At 38.4% G+C, this 16,067-nt stretch overlaps 1 protein-coding gene across 2 annotated transcripts in view; it reads right to left on the bottom strand.

Annotated features, from left to right (window-relative positions):
* Positions 1 to 16,067, bottom strand: part of col4a5 (collagen, type IV, alpha 5) — an 83,792-nt gene that overhangs the window by 22,421 nt on the left and 45,304 nt on the right. Inside the window, exons 19-31 of one of the 2 annotated variants that reach the window (XM_015398143.1) lie at positions 13,800 to 13,890; positions 13,040 to 13,327; positions 12,674 to 12,763; positions 12,110 to 12,180; positions 6,722 to 6,913; positions 6,471 to 6,639; positions 4,180 to 4,272; positions 3,984 to 4,088; positions 3,800 to 3,897; positions 3,530 to 3,680; positions 3,312 to 3,425; positions 1,235 to 1,243; positions 591 to 758 (exon numbers count right to left, since the gene is read on the bottom strand). In XM_015398143.1, coding sequence (XP_015253629.1) covers positions 591 to 758; positions 1,235 to 1,243; positions 3,312 to 3,425; positions 3,530 to 3,680; positions 3,800 to 3,897; positions 3,984 to 4,088; positions 4,180 to 4,272; positions 6,471 to 6,639; positions 6,722 to 6,913; positions 12,110 to 12,180; positions 12,674 to 12,763; positions 13,040 to 13,327; positions 13,800 to 13,890 — 1,639 coding nt within the window. The remainder of the gene's footprint in view (positions 1 to 590; positions 759 to 1,234; positions 1,244 to 3,311; positions 3,426 to 3,529; positions 3,681 to 3,799; positions 3,898 to 3,983; positions 4,089 to 4,179; positions 4,273 to 6,470; positions 6,640 to 6,721; positions 6,914 to 12,109; positions 12,181 to 12,673; positions 12,764 to 13,039; positions 13,328 to 13,799; positions 13,891 to 16,067) is intronic. The other variant, XM_015398142.1, reaches the window with a different exon arrangement.

Consider the following 16,067-nt stretch of genomic DNA (forward strand, 5'->3'; position numbering starts at 1 on the left):
GTGACACTTTGTCACTCAGGTGACAAAGCTTACAGCGGAGCCACTCACTCAATGACATAAAGGTTGGATAGATTTATACTTCTTAAATAAAATAATTATAAATGAGGGTTTGTCTTACAGTATATAAACCTCTTTACACAAATTGGTAAAGGCTGATGGATCCATGCAAGGCAGTGTCTACTTTCACCAACATTCATCTTGTACTTAACTTGAAGCTAACCAATAAACAAAAACTTTATATTTTTGCAAATCAAAAACAGATAAATATTGTAATATTAAATGAACATTCCTCAACCCTGATATTTCAGTTCATTGACAAAAAGATCAGATAAAATGTTGTAAAAACAATTGGAACATTTTGATATCCAGTATACAAAATAGAGCATTATAAAATACAATTTCAATTTACAAATGCTACAAAAGGGGAGGTCGTGGCCAAGTGGTTAGAGCGAGGACTGCCACTCAAGGTCCTTGAACAAGGCCCTTATCCCCAGACTGCTCCCCGGGCACCACACAGTGAAACCCCCCCATGAAACAAACAAAATAAATGCTACAAACCACATTTAAGGCTACAGTTAACAGTTTTTCACCTGGTATTCCGGGCCTGCCGTCCCTTCCAGGTCCTCCGGGTGGTCCTGGGATTCCTATCGGTCCAGGGGCACCTGGAAAACCAGGATTTCCTTTCTCACCTGGTGGACCTGGGATGTCTAAGCCTGGTGGCCCTGGGTCACCCTTTTCTCCACTTCCTCCTGGGAATCCTGTAAGGATGGTAATTTTAAATCAGTACAGAGACATCTAAACATCCACCACCTCTGTGACATGAACCCTTTCTAGACTTCAGATACTGAATTGAACCAGAGAGGAGACAGTAATTTGGTGACGGAAAATTTATTTTTAATTTGTAAATATCAGAAATATTAGATTCTTGTAAATCCCTAAACACAATTCAATATATAACCATTAAAGGTAACTACTGCTGTGGATGGTGCTGAAAGTGCTAAAGTTAAAAAGGTTTAACCTTTTCTGACTTCAATTTTACGTAAAATTAAGAACATTGGCAATGTGAGCAGCTGGCTAATAGCTAAAAATGTGTAATAGATAGGCTTTTCCCGCAATATAAACCAGACAAAGGCCGACTCAAGGAAAGATACATGACACTTTACATTCATCTTTCAAAACAGAAAACACGTCACATTTCAGTGCCATCGGCTGTACCAAAGTTTGCTTACAATACCTTTCTCGCCTTGGCATCAAAGCGTCGCAGGTAAGGAAGGGGCGCGTTTCAGAGTGCAGAGCAAATGAGATAAGAAGAGCAAAGTTTAATGCATTCAATGCATTAAAACATGTGTAAGTTACTGGATTTTAAAAGGTCCATATAGAGTTCCAGTTTAAAGTTTATCCCCACTTATCCTCAGCATGAATGTCACTTTTTTCCAATTAATTTGAAACATTTTTATTGTGGAAGGAATATTCTGGTCATTCAGATATTTGGTTAGCAAATAACACCAGAGAAAGGCGTCCTTTAAATCTATCAACAACTCTAGTTGGACATTTGACCACAATTTTCAGTAAAACCTGTGGAGTTTTCACAGGTTTAAAAAAAATTAAAAGAGCCAGCTTTTAACCATATTCCCTAATTTTCCAGTTGGCCTGAAGCTGGTGCCATTTCAGGAGCTTAAAACTACCCTGCTTTTTCCAATATAAAACCAGCTATGTTTATACAGTATCAGCAGCTAGATACTGTAGGTTGAAACTGGGACGTGACATCAACCATATTGGGAGCTTGTCATCTAAAAGCTACAGTATTTCCTGGATGGGGCCGCCTGTGGAGCTGTTTGACAGTTGCCTTTTGTATCTCTGCTTCCTATTCAAGTCTCCTTGAACACCAGCAACCTTGTCAGATGGCGGCTCACACTGAGCCTGATTCTGCTGGAGGTTTCTCCATATTAAAAGGGAGTTTTTCCTCTACACTTTCGCTACAAGCATGCTTGATGTGAGGGATTTCTTTCAAGTCAATGAATCAAATCAACTGGTTTTCCTTAGATAGAGAACTTTGAATCCATTTGACTGTATGATCTGGTTTAATTGTGGTTTGTTGTGAATTGTCGCTATATAAATAATTTAAATTCAATTCAGTTTATTTATATAACGCCAATTCACAACACATGTCATCTGAAGGCACTTCACAGTTCACCAAATAAACTGAATTTAATTGAGTACTTCTGTCACAGAAAAACCAAATGTGTTTGAATGTGTTTGTCTCTGAAACCTGCTAAGAAACACTTATCATTTATTAAGCGTCGAGTTTAGCTCACAATTTTGACTGTTCAAAGATGAGAGAAAATTCATAAAATTTTACCTATTCTTACACTAAGAATAATTGAAATTATATGTTGTATCAGTCAACACAGAAAAATTTAGAATTAAAGTCAATTTAAATTCCAGAATTAAAAGGACATTCATGCCAGTGAGGAAAATATAAACTTTAGACTGAACTATATATGCAAAACAACTATTACCGCTGACTAACTAGTAATAACTGAATAATGAAAGCAAACTAACAGAACTGTCTACCTAGTGGTAAAGTATGCTGTACAATAAGAAAGAGGAGTTGGAAGTAAGGTAAAACGTGCTGATGTAAATGCGAGCACGCTGACACCCTGTAGTGTTAGTTCTTGCTTGGTGTGCTCCTGCAGAAATTGTACTAAGTGATGTTAAGGGTGTTCAACATGTGAAAGCGCGTATCTGTCATATTGAAGTTGTGCAAACTGCAGTTGCAAGAGACTGTTTTAAATCAAAGAATCAAGAATGGAAGTGACACTTGTGGCGGTTTATGGATAACAGGCGACGCGTGGATCTACAGTAGCAGTGGTACACGGTCAAGACACGGATACATTTTCCCGGACAAAGACATGGAGCCCACTGAAGAGCGAAATAACCACCAAAAGAGTGGGGTAGTTTTAAAACTCTTTAAAAAGTGTACATGCTCTGAACACAACCACACAGAAAGCAGTGATGTGTGCTTTTAAATAAGCCCAAACAACTCAAGCGGCAGTGTTGTTTAAGGTAATCAACATGGATGATGTGCATTTTAGTAAAGACTAGACATGGTATCCAAATCCAGACACCAAACATGGACATAGAAAGAGTCAGACATGCTAAAAAAAAGGCACAAAATCTCATAAAACATGCTGAGTTATCAAATAAAAATAATACCATTATTTATAGTCTATATTCTCTCTTTTTTAAATTAAATTTTATGGTAGAAAACTGAAAAAAAATCCATCTAAACCTAATCTTTTGTGTCCTACCTGGTGGTCCCATTGGGCCTTGAGGTCCAGGAGGACCAGGAGGACCAACTGCACCACCTGTTGTACTTCCAGGGGGTCCAGGAGGTCCAGGTCGACCAGGTGTGCCCGGGTCCCCTAAGCGCAAATGAAGGGATGGCAGTCAGGTTAGGCGCCATGCTTTTTAATTGTCATCTTAATATTTTTGTATGAACATATTATTTACTAATACTACACTTTACCTTTAGTGCCTGGAAATCCATCAGACCCAGGTCGTCCTGGTCCGCCTGGGTTGCCAGGGAAACCAGAATCTCCCTTTGGTCCAGTGAAACCTTTAGCTCCAGGTATTCCTGGTTGACCTGGAGGACCAGGAAGTCCAAAACCTGGCTCACCCTTTTACACGCACATGCAGGAAGGGAGATATTAAATATTTATCAAACAGGAAATAACTGTGCTGTCTAAGATTAGCGAAAATTTCACTGTCTATCAATTATCAAAGATACCTATCATACCTTTGAACCAGGAAACCCAGGCGTTCCGGGGAGTCCATCTATTCCTGGTATACCTTTTTCTCCAGGTCTTCCTGGCTGACCTGGAATACCTGGGAATCCTATTAGACCATAGATGATTAATATGAGTGATTTTATGATGCAAATAAAGGATAGGTAAATGGTATATTGAATGGGTCAGTTTTACCTTTCACTCCTGGAGGACCTGGGAGTCCAATACCTGGTTGTCCAGGATCACCTTTTGGTCCAGCTAAACCTGGGAAACCAGGCTGTCCTGGCTGACCTGGGGAACCTGATAAAAGGCCGCATTGTACAGTATGTGACGTTGCAATTATTTTTGACAGAAAAAGAGAATGTTTTACTTTGCATGTGTGATAGACTACCTGGTGGACCTGGTCGTCCTGGCTCGCCACTCGGTCCAGGGGGTCCTGGCTGACCTTTTACTGTGTTAGGCAAGCCAGGTTCACCTTTGGCACCTACAAATCAATGTAAATGTTAATTCCGGATTGGAGTTTCATCACATTTGCTTCTGTGAAGAGTTGCTTTTACTTCTTTAAAAAACTACTTTACTGGTTCCCCAACTGTTATGCCATAAGCAATTATATAAATTTTGTAAGTTTTTGGGAGTTGTACCAACTCCCAAGAGCTGCACCAACTCTTTTCCAAAAACTCCCAAATCTCATTCAAAGGGATGTGATGCTGCTCCTGACTCTACAGGGCATAGAATCCACTATTCACAGATTCCTCATCCTCTTTGATTGGCCTCTCTGTTCCAGAAGAGACGCGTTAGGGAGGACAAAGACAACATGGCTTAAAAAAACTTTATCCCTCAACCCCAGCTCAAGTCAAGTAGTAATTGAAGCCATGTGCAGAACCAGATTGCTGCAAAACAGACATTGACTGTAACATGTCTGTTACAGTCTTCAGAAGTAAATCAGAAAAACGAAGAACAAAGGCCACTTGGCTAGGCCATCCGAACCAAGACCCATCCAGGAATATCACCTGGACTAAGCTTTCCTGAACTTTATAGTTGGCTCACCTTTCCAAAGCAAAGACCAGCAACGGTTACAGGTCAGGCACAGTTAGGGAAAATAGTTTCCAGAAATTCGAACATTTGATGGTGTTTGACAATTTCAAACATTTACTGTTTTATAAGGCAAGCTAAAAACACGCTAGAGGCGACTGCATGGTACACAATGTATACATGTTTTAAGCTGGCATTTGGAAAGTAAATCACTAATGGAATAAACACATACGTTTGTGTTTGCTGATATGCTCATTACATTTCATTGGCAACATTTAACCATAGACTCCATTTAAATTAAGTTCCCTAATGTCTGCAAGCCAAAAGCTCCATTGTTTCACCAGAACTAGCTAAAGAGGCTAGGTGGTCTCTACCTTTACGATGGAGTATCAGGGCCAGGTTAGAGATTTTTTTTTATTTCTTATTTTGAGAATAAAGTCGTAACATTACGAGAATAAAGTCATAACATTACGAGAATAAAGTTGTAATATTACGAGAATGAAGTCATCATACAACAACCCGTTCCAGAAAGAACGCTTCGAGCTCTGACCAGCATATAATGGTCGACTAGCGCCACCAAACAGCAACCTGAGTCCCCTTTGACATACTGCCTAATTTGATGCTGGTGCTAAAAGATTTTCTTATTTGTCAAACCAGAGCCAAAGTATAACTTAATGCTTAAGTGAAAAAAGTGCTTCTTCTAGATGTTGTCATAAAATACAACTCGTTTCTCCTAATTTTATGACTTTATTCTCTTAATATTATGACTTTATTCTCTCAATTTTATGACTTAATTCTCATAATTTTATAACTTTATTCTTGTAAAGTTAAGACTTTATTCTCGTAATTTTACGAATTTATTTTTCTAACTTTATGACTATTCTCATTGTGACTTTTTTCTCGTAATACTATGACTTTGTTCTTGTAAATGTACGACTTTATTCTCAAAAGCTTATGACTTTATACTTATAATTTTACGACTTTATTCTTGTAATGTTAAGACTTTATTCTTGTCATTTTCCAACTTTATTCTCATAATTTTACGGCTATTCTCGTTGCGACTTTATTCTCGTAATGTTACGACTTCTAATACCCCATCGTACTACCTTAACTATTAGCTCATGAACATTTACAAAAGGTTAATTTCTAAATTAGGTAAATTATTTAATAAAACATAATTTCACCCAATAATGTTTTATTCCCTCCTTGAATTTGCACTGTGAATTTGTTTGAGTAAATTCCAATTCCTATAAACTGTTTACCTTATTTGACCTCGTTCCAAACCTTTCAAAATTTACTTTGGTTCTCAACCACAAAATCTATGCCAAACTGTGATATTATTGTATCACTTTATTATCTTTATGTAACCATTTTCATTCTTCCTTCTTCTTTGTGTATTTAGCAACTTAGTTTATGCTTACTAGCTCAACTTAAATACGTATAGCTGGGAGTCAAATTGTATTTTTTAATAGATTCTTATGTTTTGACTTTATTCTATATTTGAAGAGTTAACTGATCATGATTTGAGCTCAATTCGCACTTTCAATTCACATTGTTTTCCTAACACAGCCAAGTGGGCGTCCGTTCACAGAGCAACATATAACAGTCTAAAGGATATTTCATTCAATAACATATTAGGCCCCTTCTTGCCTTTTGCTCCATTAGTTCCAGGATTTCCTATGTTGCCTGGAACACCTTTCTCTCCTGGTAGACCTGGAACTCCAAAGCCAGCTTGACCTGGCGGACCTCTGTCTCCTGGGATGCCGGGTGGACCTGTCTCCCCAGGCGGACCTCGTTCTCCTTTTACAAGTAGTGAACCCTGTAGGACACATGTTCAAATAGGGATGTTTTTCAATGTATTATGTTGGACCTGCTTAATGTAAAGGACAGAAGTCACCCACAGGAGTTCCTTTGGGGCCAGGAGGTCCAGGCTGTCCATCTCGACCCGGCCGACCATCCAGACCAGGCAGCCCCGGGGGTCCAGGGAAACCAGGATCACCTTTCTCTCCTCTTACACCTGTGACTGTGCTGGCTTCTCCCGGATCTCCCTTCTGTCCAGGGAACCCTGGAAGACCTTGAGGACCAGTGTTACCCTACAAAGAATATGAAAGTATAACCTGGTTTACTGACGGACATGGAGAAATGACATTCTGTGTGGCAACGGTGGCTCAGCAGGCAGAAGTTTGTCCTGTTAGCGGTGGATTGATGGTTTGAGTTCCCACTCGCTCTTATAGTCACCGATTATCTGGCTGATCTGCTACAAAAGGTCTGATGTCTGAGAGTAAGGGAGCCTTGTTTCTGTCAGTCTGCTGCAGATGTAGCTATACTGTACTGTAGGTCACCATCTTCAATAGGTGAAAGACTGAAGGTTGTATGAAATACTTTAGGGTGGTTAATCTTAATAAAATATACATAAGCTCAGACTATTTACAGACAGTGAAAATTCAGCTTTATTATTACCAACCCTTATCTTCAAATCATATCCCACTCAAGGGTACAGAAGCTAAATAGTATTGCTTTTCAGCAATAGCTAATTTTGTCTTTAGTGAGTAACATTGTCATTCCAAAAATGAACGCTTACCGTCTTCTGTTTTTGCTTTTGGTTACCATCAGATTGCTCTGCTGATAAAAGCATTTTAAAGCTTGTTCAAAGATAACTAGGGTAAAAATGAAGCAGAAGTTTCAAATAGTATGGGTTTATAAAGAAATAAAAGGTATCTAAACCCTTCTAGCCCCATGTGAAAAAATAATTTCCCCCTAAACCTAAATATGGTTGTGCCACAACTGACATGAACAACAATCCTTAGCCTTTACCAATAGCTAGTCACAAAATTATGATTATATTGTTGAGAGATTTTGTCTCGTTCAGCTAAACTTTTAAATTCGGACATATTGGAGGCTTTTCAACATCTACTACTAGTTCCATACAGTGCAGCAAAAGGTGTAGGTGCTGAGGAAGCAAAGTTGCACTTGACTATTTCACAATATCAACTTTGTTTGATATTTTGAAACATGCTCACCTTTAAAAAAAATATATATATATTTTATTCCTGTTTGGAAAAATAGAATCTTGGGGATCAGAAATTAATCAGCAGGTGAGAGATAAACATGTTGGTTCTTTAAGCAGTGTTTTTTCATGCGATTGTGATATTCTTGCAAACTATCTGTTTAGTTTAGATTTTTCATTTTTGCAAAGGAGGGCAAAAGGTATTGGCAGGGTGGCAATTCTGGATCAAATAAATTAATCCATAAAAAAATATATTATATGTAAATGGGGACAACAAAACCTCAGCAAAAAACTCTTAATATATTTAGTATGCATTTTATGTTCTGAGAAGCGAAGACAACTTGTAGGTATAGCCCAACGGAGAAAAACAAATAAATAACAAAATGCAGAAGATAAGTTCAGGGAAATAATTTTTTGTAAAATTTAAAGCAATATTTATTGTGCTTGGCATTAACACATCTCATAAATTCATCCAAATGTATGACTTTTATGTTTTTACTATACTAATAATGACTAGATTACTCAAACAATCATCTGCAATGATTGAACAAAAGATATTTTAAAGCTTTAAAGAAGCAAACACATAACCCCAAAACTCTGCAGCACTGCATACATTTATATTCCCCTCTACCCTGTCTATTTATCTGTTGAGATTTAGAAATTCATCAATGATTAACAGATAGTTATTATATGTTTGATAATCATATATAGACTTCATCTAAACCAATTATAAAAGGTAGGTAACCTTGACATCGGTGGACCTCTTGCCTAACTAGAGGTGAGTATTGCCATGAGTGTTGCGATTCGATATATGTCGCGATACTTGGGTCACGATACAATATTATCACGATATTGCAGTATCACTATATATTGCCATATTTTCCCCAGCTATCAAAATCTAATTATGAGATAAAACAGCAAGTGCTGTATATTTTCATCAGAAAATATTGATTAGGTATTATTATCCATGTTGTTTGGGGTTTTCTTCCACTGCGACTGCCTCAAATACAGATTTGGTGCTACACGCACAGTTAAAGGGCTCCACAGCGCTTTCTGCCAGAGTGGTGGTGCAGAGGTACCCCTTTTTCCCATCAATGTTTTAAGTAACCATTTTTTTTTTTTTAATCGATACTAAGAAGTGAAAGATCGATATTATATTGGGCAGCCGAATATCACGATATATCGCCAAAACGATTATTTCCCACACCCCTATGCCTAACCCCGATCTGACTAATTTAAATTGCTCTGCCATGTTAGATTAGGTGGGCTGATCAGTGGAGCAGTGGATAGCATGGCTCTATTGCAGCAAGAAGGTTCCGGGTTTGATTCTCGGCCCGGGGTCTTTCTGCATGGAGTTTGCATGTTCTCCCTGTGCATGCAATCTCTCTGGGTACTCCGCTTCTTCCCAGTCTAAAAACATGACTCTTAGGTTAATTGGTTTCTCTAAATTCTCCTTAACAGTGAGTGTGTGAGTTAATGGTTGTTTGTCCTGTTTGTCTCTGTGTTGCCCTGTCATGGACTGGCGACTTGCCTCTCGCCCATAGACAGCTGGAGATAGCCATCAGCACCCCTCATGGCCCCACTTGGGATAAGCATGACGGAAAAAGGATGGATGTTAGATTAACCTTAACCCTAACATCAGTGGAGTTAAGACCTAAACCTAGCCTTTATCTTTAATATAACATATCCTCTCATGTTGTATTTATCCTTACTCTAACATTAGTGGGATTAATACCATAACAAATACCCTAACTATTTACCTTTAATAAATAGTTTAGGTGCAGTGTATCAATGGTTATCAAGCCATTGCCACGGAGTGGGGGAGATTTTTTTTTAAAATCTATTAAAAACACTTTGCACAAAGTATAATTTTCTTATGCATATTTCTGTAAATACATTTTTGACTTTTTGTATTTTACTTTATGTGTATTTGTATTTTAATTTACAGATTTTGAGGCCTAAACAACACAAGTTCACGGAAGTTACTTTGGCAACGTCATGCAAGCTAGTGATCGCCGAGTAAAGAGGTATCCCGCTCACAGCAGACTAATATATTTACATAGTCTAAGGACCAGAGGTGTCAAGTAACCAAGTACAAATACTTTGTTACTGTACTTAAGTACACTTTTAAGGTTTCTATGCTGTACTCCATTACTTATTACGGTATTCTTCATACTTATTGATTGCATTTTCACACAAGTATCTGTACTATATATTCCTTACATTTTTAAAACAAACATTACTCGTTACTCTTGGCTTCGGTTTAATGCAGAGGTCACGGATTAGAGGACCGCGGTCCGGTGTTATGCCGAAAAGTGCATCCCTGCTGAAATATGCATCCCCAGTCGTGGAAGCGCGCCTCGCTCTGTACAACTGCGACTATAGACGAGGAAAACTGATAAAAATATGTACAATGGAGCTAATGTTGTTATATTAATGATATAAAAATGTTTAAATATTCCTCTCGTGGGAAAAAAATGGTGGTTATTTGGCAGATTCATTTATAAAAGTAAAGGTGTTATGAACAACATTAAATCCAAAGATTTTGTGAGAGTTACGGCTGATTTATTTTTTTGTACTGTAGTCCCTTCGTTAATCACATACAACAATAAACAGTTATAGCTGATGTGATTTTGAAAACTGCAAAGCTTTGTCTTAAGCGGAAAATCAAACGCGCATCTACACAGCACAGCGTTCATAGACCAGTGTGATGCACTCGTGAACTTCAGATAGCTATGGTGCATTCAGAAGCATAGGACAATTCATACTTACAAGGAAAGAGACATAAAGGAACAGAACTAAACTCATACAATAATTTATTCATTAAGAAACATTGTGGGCTTTCTTACAACACTGAATGCTCTATAATTGTATTTCTGTTTGTTTTTTATTATGCACATTTGCTAGCTTTTTATTCTAAAAATCTATAATATTACACTAGCAAATTATCAAAGTTTTTCAAAAGCCTGTTTAAAAGCTTCAAATGAGGCTTCAGATCATACAGCAACAATTGCACTGTCATTGTTTTACAGGCAGAATTTGCATTTGCTGACCCTTGTCATTTAACTACCGATGGATATACAGGAATACAGTCATACAAGTGTCAAGTCCTCTGAGATACCACGGGATGCAGTTTTTTGGCAATTTCTATTTATTTATATATTTTTTAATTCAATGTATAATATAAATGCATAAATATATCATTTTATTTCAGTGTTAAATTCTGTTTAAAGTCATCATTAAAAATGTCTCCGGAACTTTACTGGTTGATGATTTTATTTATTCGGACCTCACTGATTTTTAATTGGTTACCCCTAATTTAATGTTTATAAATATTTATCATGTGTGCCATTCAATGCAGATCATTGGCGCCATCCACATCTAGTGAAAACTAGTGGAATTGGATGAGTCATATAACGCAAACACTCATTGGTTAGCCAAAGGAAATCATCAGAAGCAAGCAGGTGTTCTTCATGTCTATGCCATGCTATAATGTCGGATTCAGAGAAAGATGTTTAAATGTCTGAAAGTCGGGACACAGGCGAGAGCGTATCGGGAGATGGAGAAGGAGACCAACAAGAGACCCTATCTCAAAGAATTTTCAAAATAGTTGAAAAATTGAGTTTTCAATTCATATAGTGGCATCTTGCTGTTTTTTTTTAAAGGTTACTATACACTTTTATACTTTAAGTAGTTTTTGGAGCATCTACTTTTTCACTTTTACTTGAGTAAAGAGGTCAAGTTGATACTTCAACTTTTACCATAGTGTTTTTAAACTGCAGTATCTATACTTCTACTTAAGTAACAAATGTGTGTACTTTTGAAACCACTGCTAAAGACAGAAACGAGGAGGAAATATGGCATGGGGAAGCATTTCGGATTAATTTTGGAAAATCACCGCCAGTGAAGAAGAACACTAGTACTGCAACCACAACAACGGAGAGCAGCCGGAGGGAGGAGAGTGTCTGCCCGCCTCTGATGGAAGTTGGACCAGCAGGTCCATTCCCTGCAACTGCTACCTAACCTAGCGTGACTGGATTACACAAGCCCTTCCAGCCAACATCCAGTTTCAAATGTCCTGCACAGCGTTGTGGTAATGATACGTTCTCACGTTCTGTGGCACCGGCTTGGTTTGCTATATGACAGTGGCTGCATTATGTGGAAGAGACTGAGTATAGGTCTTTTGTCCAAAAAAAAAAAAATCTATTTTTGCAAGATGATTGGGGTAAAATATCTAACGACCATTTGAGTCTAGAAGCAGTGTTTGACAAAAAATACTCACAGGAGATCCAGGAAGGCCCGGTGTTCCTGGAAAACCTCGGTCTCCCTTGATACCTGGTGGACCACCAGGCCCTGATAAAAATTAGGAAAGTAAAACATAAGTTTACACTCTTCCAGAAACACTTACGACTCAGTTATTAAGGTTTTGAATACACCTAAAACAATAAAAGTGACTCAGACCTTTCAATATGGCTGGCTAACCACAACCCCTACAGTTCCGGATCCATAGAGGTGATAGACTAACCCTGCATTAGTTTACATCTTATGGTTGCTCTATAATCACAATTTTACTCTCAAACATACATTGACATAATTTTATTTTGAAATGACTAGATGATTTTATGTATTTATTTCATAATAAATCATATGTGTGCCCCTAATTTTAACTTACAGCTCACTATTTAAAAAAAAAGGAAACAGTTAAATCAATGACTTCAAAAAAACTTAATGTTGAACATGTTAGATGTAGCAGCACAGAGCATTTTAAACAGCTGGAATGCTGATAGGGACGACTGATGATACGAATAAACATATGGAAATGTTCACTAAAACACACAAATGTTACCTAATGGTCCAGGCGGTCCTGGAGGCCCTTGGGGGCCAGGAACACCAATGCCTCCTCCAAAGCAGTTGACACAGGTCTCTCCCTTTTCACCTGAAATATAGTCATTATCTTCAGCATATTCTGTGCATTACTTAAGGACCGCTTCCTGATTATATTATTCACTTCTTATTCTTTGACCATAAGTTGTAGAAAAAGTCCTTAAATGTGGCATTTTTAAAGTCTCAAAAATGATTGTGATACACTGAATATTACTTATTTATATATATGTATCACTTACATCAACTGTCATAATGCTGTAGAGTTCAAGTCAAGTTTTGGTTCCATTCTCAGAGATACTTTATTGACAAGCAATTTTTACTTCCTTACCTTTCTGGCCCGGCCCTCCGGGGAACCCTGTTTCGCCAGGCACTCCAGGAAGTCCAGGCTGCCCAGGAAGGCAATTTTCAATTGGTCTGGGTGATCCAGGAGGTCCGGGGGGCCCTGGTGGACCATCGGCGCCGGGATTTCCTGGACGTCCTGGGGGACCTGGCAAGGCGACAGAAGGAGTGCCTGGGTCTCCCTTCTGACCCTTGCCTCCTGGGAATCCTGGAGATCCAGGAGGACCGCTTCCGCCTAGGCCTGGAATTCCAGGTGCTCCGGCAGGTCCTGGTAAACCTGAAGATGACAAAAGGACCACGCTAATCATCAAAACTCAAGAGAGGGCTTTAAGTTTCCCTATTTTTATTTTGACATGCATTAATGCAATTTTTGTTTTCCAGTTTTTTCAAACATCTGTTGAAAAATGTAAACTTTTAGAGAAGAATTTTCAAATTTTACCATCATATGATTATAAACAACATAGACAAAAGCTTTAGAAGACTATTTTCACTATTGATCAGCCACTTTGCCATATTTTCTAGTACGATTGTATGAAGTGCCTAGAATCCGCTTTTTGGCAGCAAGGAAATTAGACATATATGGCTCTTCTCTTTCAAACATATGGTGGCACCTTGACATAAAGTGAAATTTCAGCTACCTAAAGGGTTTATTGTGTGTGTGTGTGTGTGTAAAAACAGGAAAATTTTCAATTATAAACTAATATATTTACTTTACAAGTTTTGTTTGTATTTGTATGATTTAGGCTTACCCTGTAGTCCTCTTTCGCCTTTAGGTCCAGGACTTCCAGGAAATCCAGGTTCTCCTTTTTGACCAACGCCTCCACCATTTCCATTGAAAACCTAGTGAGAAAAGACAAACAACAAATCTGTTGTAGTCTCCAATAAATTGTCAGCCTCCAATTATTGTCCCTTTACTTTTGTGCAATCATTCAATATCGATATATATTGCATCAATCGGGTATTTCGATATATGCTTCAGTCTGTAGTTACAGCGTCACTCATTGATGTTCCGAGCTCAGGTGATTCAAGCTGAACAGAAAGAGCCGTAGCACATTGGCTTCGTGAGCAATGGTGTTTAGCGCAGACAGGAAGCCTGTGCTCTGCAGACATAGGCTGTGCTGCTCAGCTGCTACAACATGCTACATTTTAGCTACAAAATGAACACCCATGATAATATGACCAAACGTCCCCGTTTTGAATGTCCTGTAACTGACAAAAGCCATCTCCTGTTTCTGACAGGGGACAACAGCTGGTCGCACAATTTAAGTTACATTCATGGGAGAAGAGTTGATAGCACAATTTAAAGAAAAGGACAGCACCAGCTTGATATGTCCAAAAAAAAGCTGTCCTATGATATTATGGGATGTCTGAATTGTATAATGTTTTGAGTGAGCTGAATTCTTGTTGAGATGAAGGTTTGGTTCAAACACAAATACTGTTATTAATCCTCATTCTACCCAGGTAAAACATAAAAATAAGGGGCCTTGGCTCCCCAGGGCCCATTGCCGGTTCCACTTAGGGGTAGCTGGCTGCCAGCGTATCCCGCAGACTCATCCCCGCAGCTCCTGGGAGCTCCGGCATTGCGCGGCTGGGGAATTTCCTGAAGACTCTCCTCTTCCCTTGGTGGGGGTTCGATTTCCTGGGTTGGCCCCTCCTGGGCACCTTTGCTCTGGGGGTCCCTTTGGGCCTTGATGGCCCGGTGGGGCGGGTCTTTGGCTCTTCACAACCACTATTGAGCATTTTTCCTTTAGATAAACTTTACATGCACAACTGCCCTCTCATAAACAACTACAGGTGCTTGGCTCCAGGTACTTGGAGATTCACTTCCATACAGAAAGCCCATATTCTTATCTTCAGCTATCACAGTACACAGTCAAATTAAAAAAATAGTACTTATAATTCAGCGATAGTATCAAGGTGTTACTTTATTGTATCTCTTATACTATATCCGTAGGTTGTGCTGTTCTTTTTACATCTCTTTGCAGGTGATGAAGCAGATTGAAGATGTTTTGGTCGTCTCCCTTTTATCTCCTATTTCTTTCATCTTTTCTCCTTTTTCCTGTTTTTCCTTTCCTGTTCTACTTACATTGCATATAATCTGTATTACTCCCTTCATAACCATAATAAAGCTATTAAATCAAGCGGAACACTATGGAGATAGCCGTACTGCTCCACTTGTGAAAGTAAAATCTGTTGGGCCCTTTCTTGGCATCAAGACAATTATTCTTATTGCCACATTGCCAGACAGGAGATAAAAAAATATATAAATAAATAAATAAGGCTGCAATGTTTTTGGGTTTTGCGAAAGATGGATAGTGGAAAATAATTCAGGTGTCTTCTAACTGATAAAATACTGAGGTTCCTGTAGTGGCAATAAGGGGCTATGATGAGTTACATTTTTTTTTATTTTTATTGTGAACCTTTCGTCTTCCAACAAAGAAAAAAACATAAAAATCAAAACACCAGACTTTGTTTTCCAAGTTTGAAGATATTTCGCTTCCCATCCAGGAAGCTTTCTCAATTCAAAAAATGTCTGGAGTAGCGTTGAGTTCCATGCTTATAGAGTGGCCGAAACAAAAGCCTTGTTATGGCTTGGAAAACATGGAAATTGTACTGAAAAAACTGGTCCACCCCTTAGTAATGGAGAGTCGTTGAGGTTGTTGTTTGCCTGCAAGACACAATACTGGCCTATGCCTCTAAAAGGGAGGTTGTTAGGGGCATTGTTGTCCTGGCTCACCAGGCAAATTGTTTGGAGCCCCTGCATTGCGATGAGGTTTGTGCTTTGATTTGTTTTAACTTTGTTGGAATGAATATGACCTGGATGAATAAGAATCTTCACCAGCAGGACCTTTAGTCTGTATTTTCAGAGCTTTGAGTTATTAGTTGCTTTGCTAATTCATTGTAGTGATTTGTAAACATCATCTTTCGGGCTTAGGTATGTTTGTCTTCTTGAATATTTTATTTTTTTTATAATTTTTTGTGTTCTTAAATATAATACAGTTAATCACAAACAATGC

Source organism: Cyprinodon variegatus, unplaced genomic scaffold (genome assembly GCF_000732505.1).
Source record: "Cyprinodon variegatus isolate N-32 unplaced genomic scaffold, C_variegatus-1.0 Scaffold914, whole genome shotgun sequence".
Classification (NCBI taxonomy): domain Eukaryota; kingdom Metazoa; phylum Chordata; class Actinopteri; order Cyprinodontiformes; family Cyprinodontidae; genus Cyprinodon; species Cyprinodon variegatus.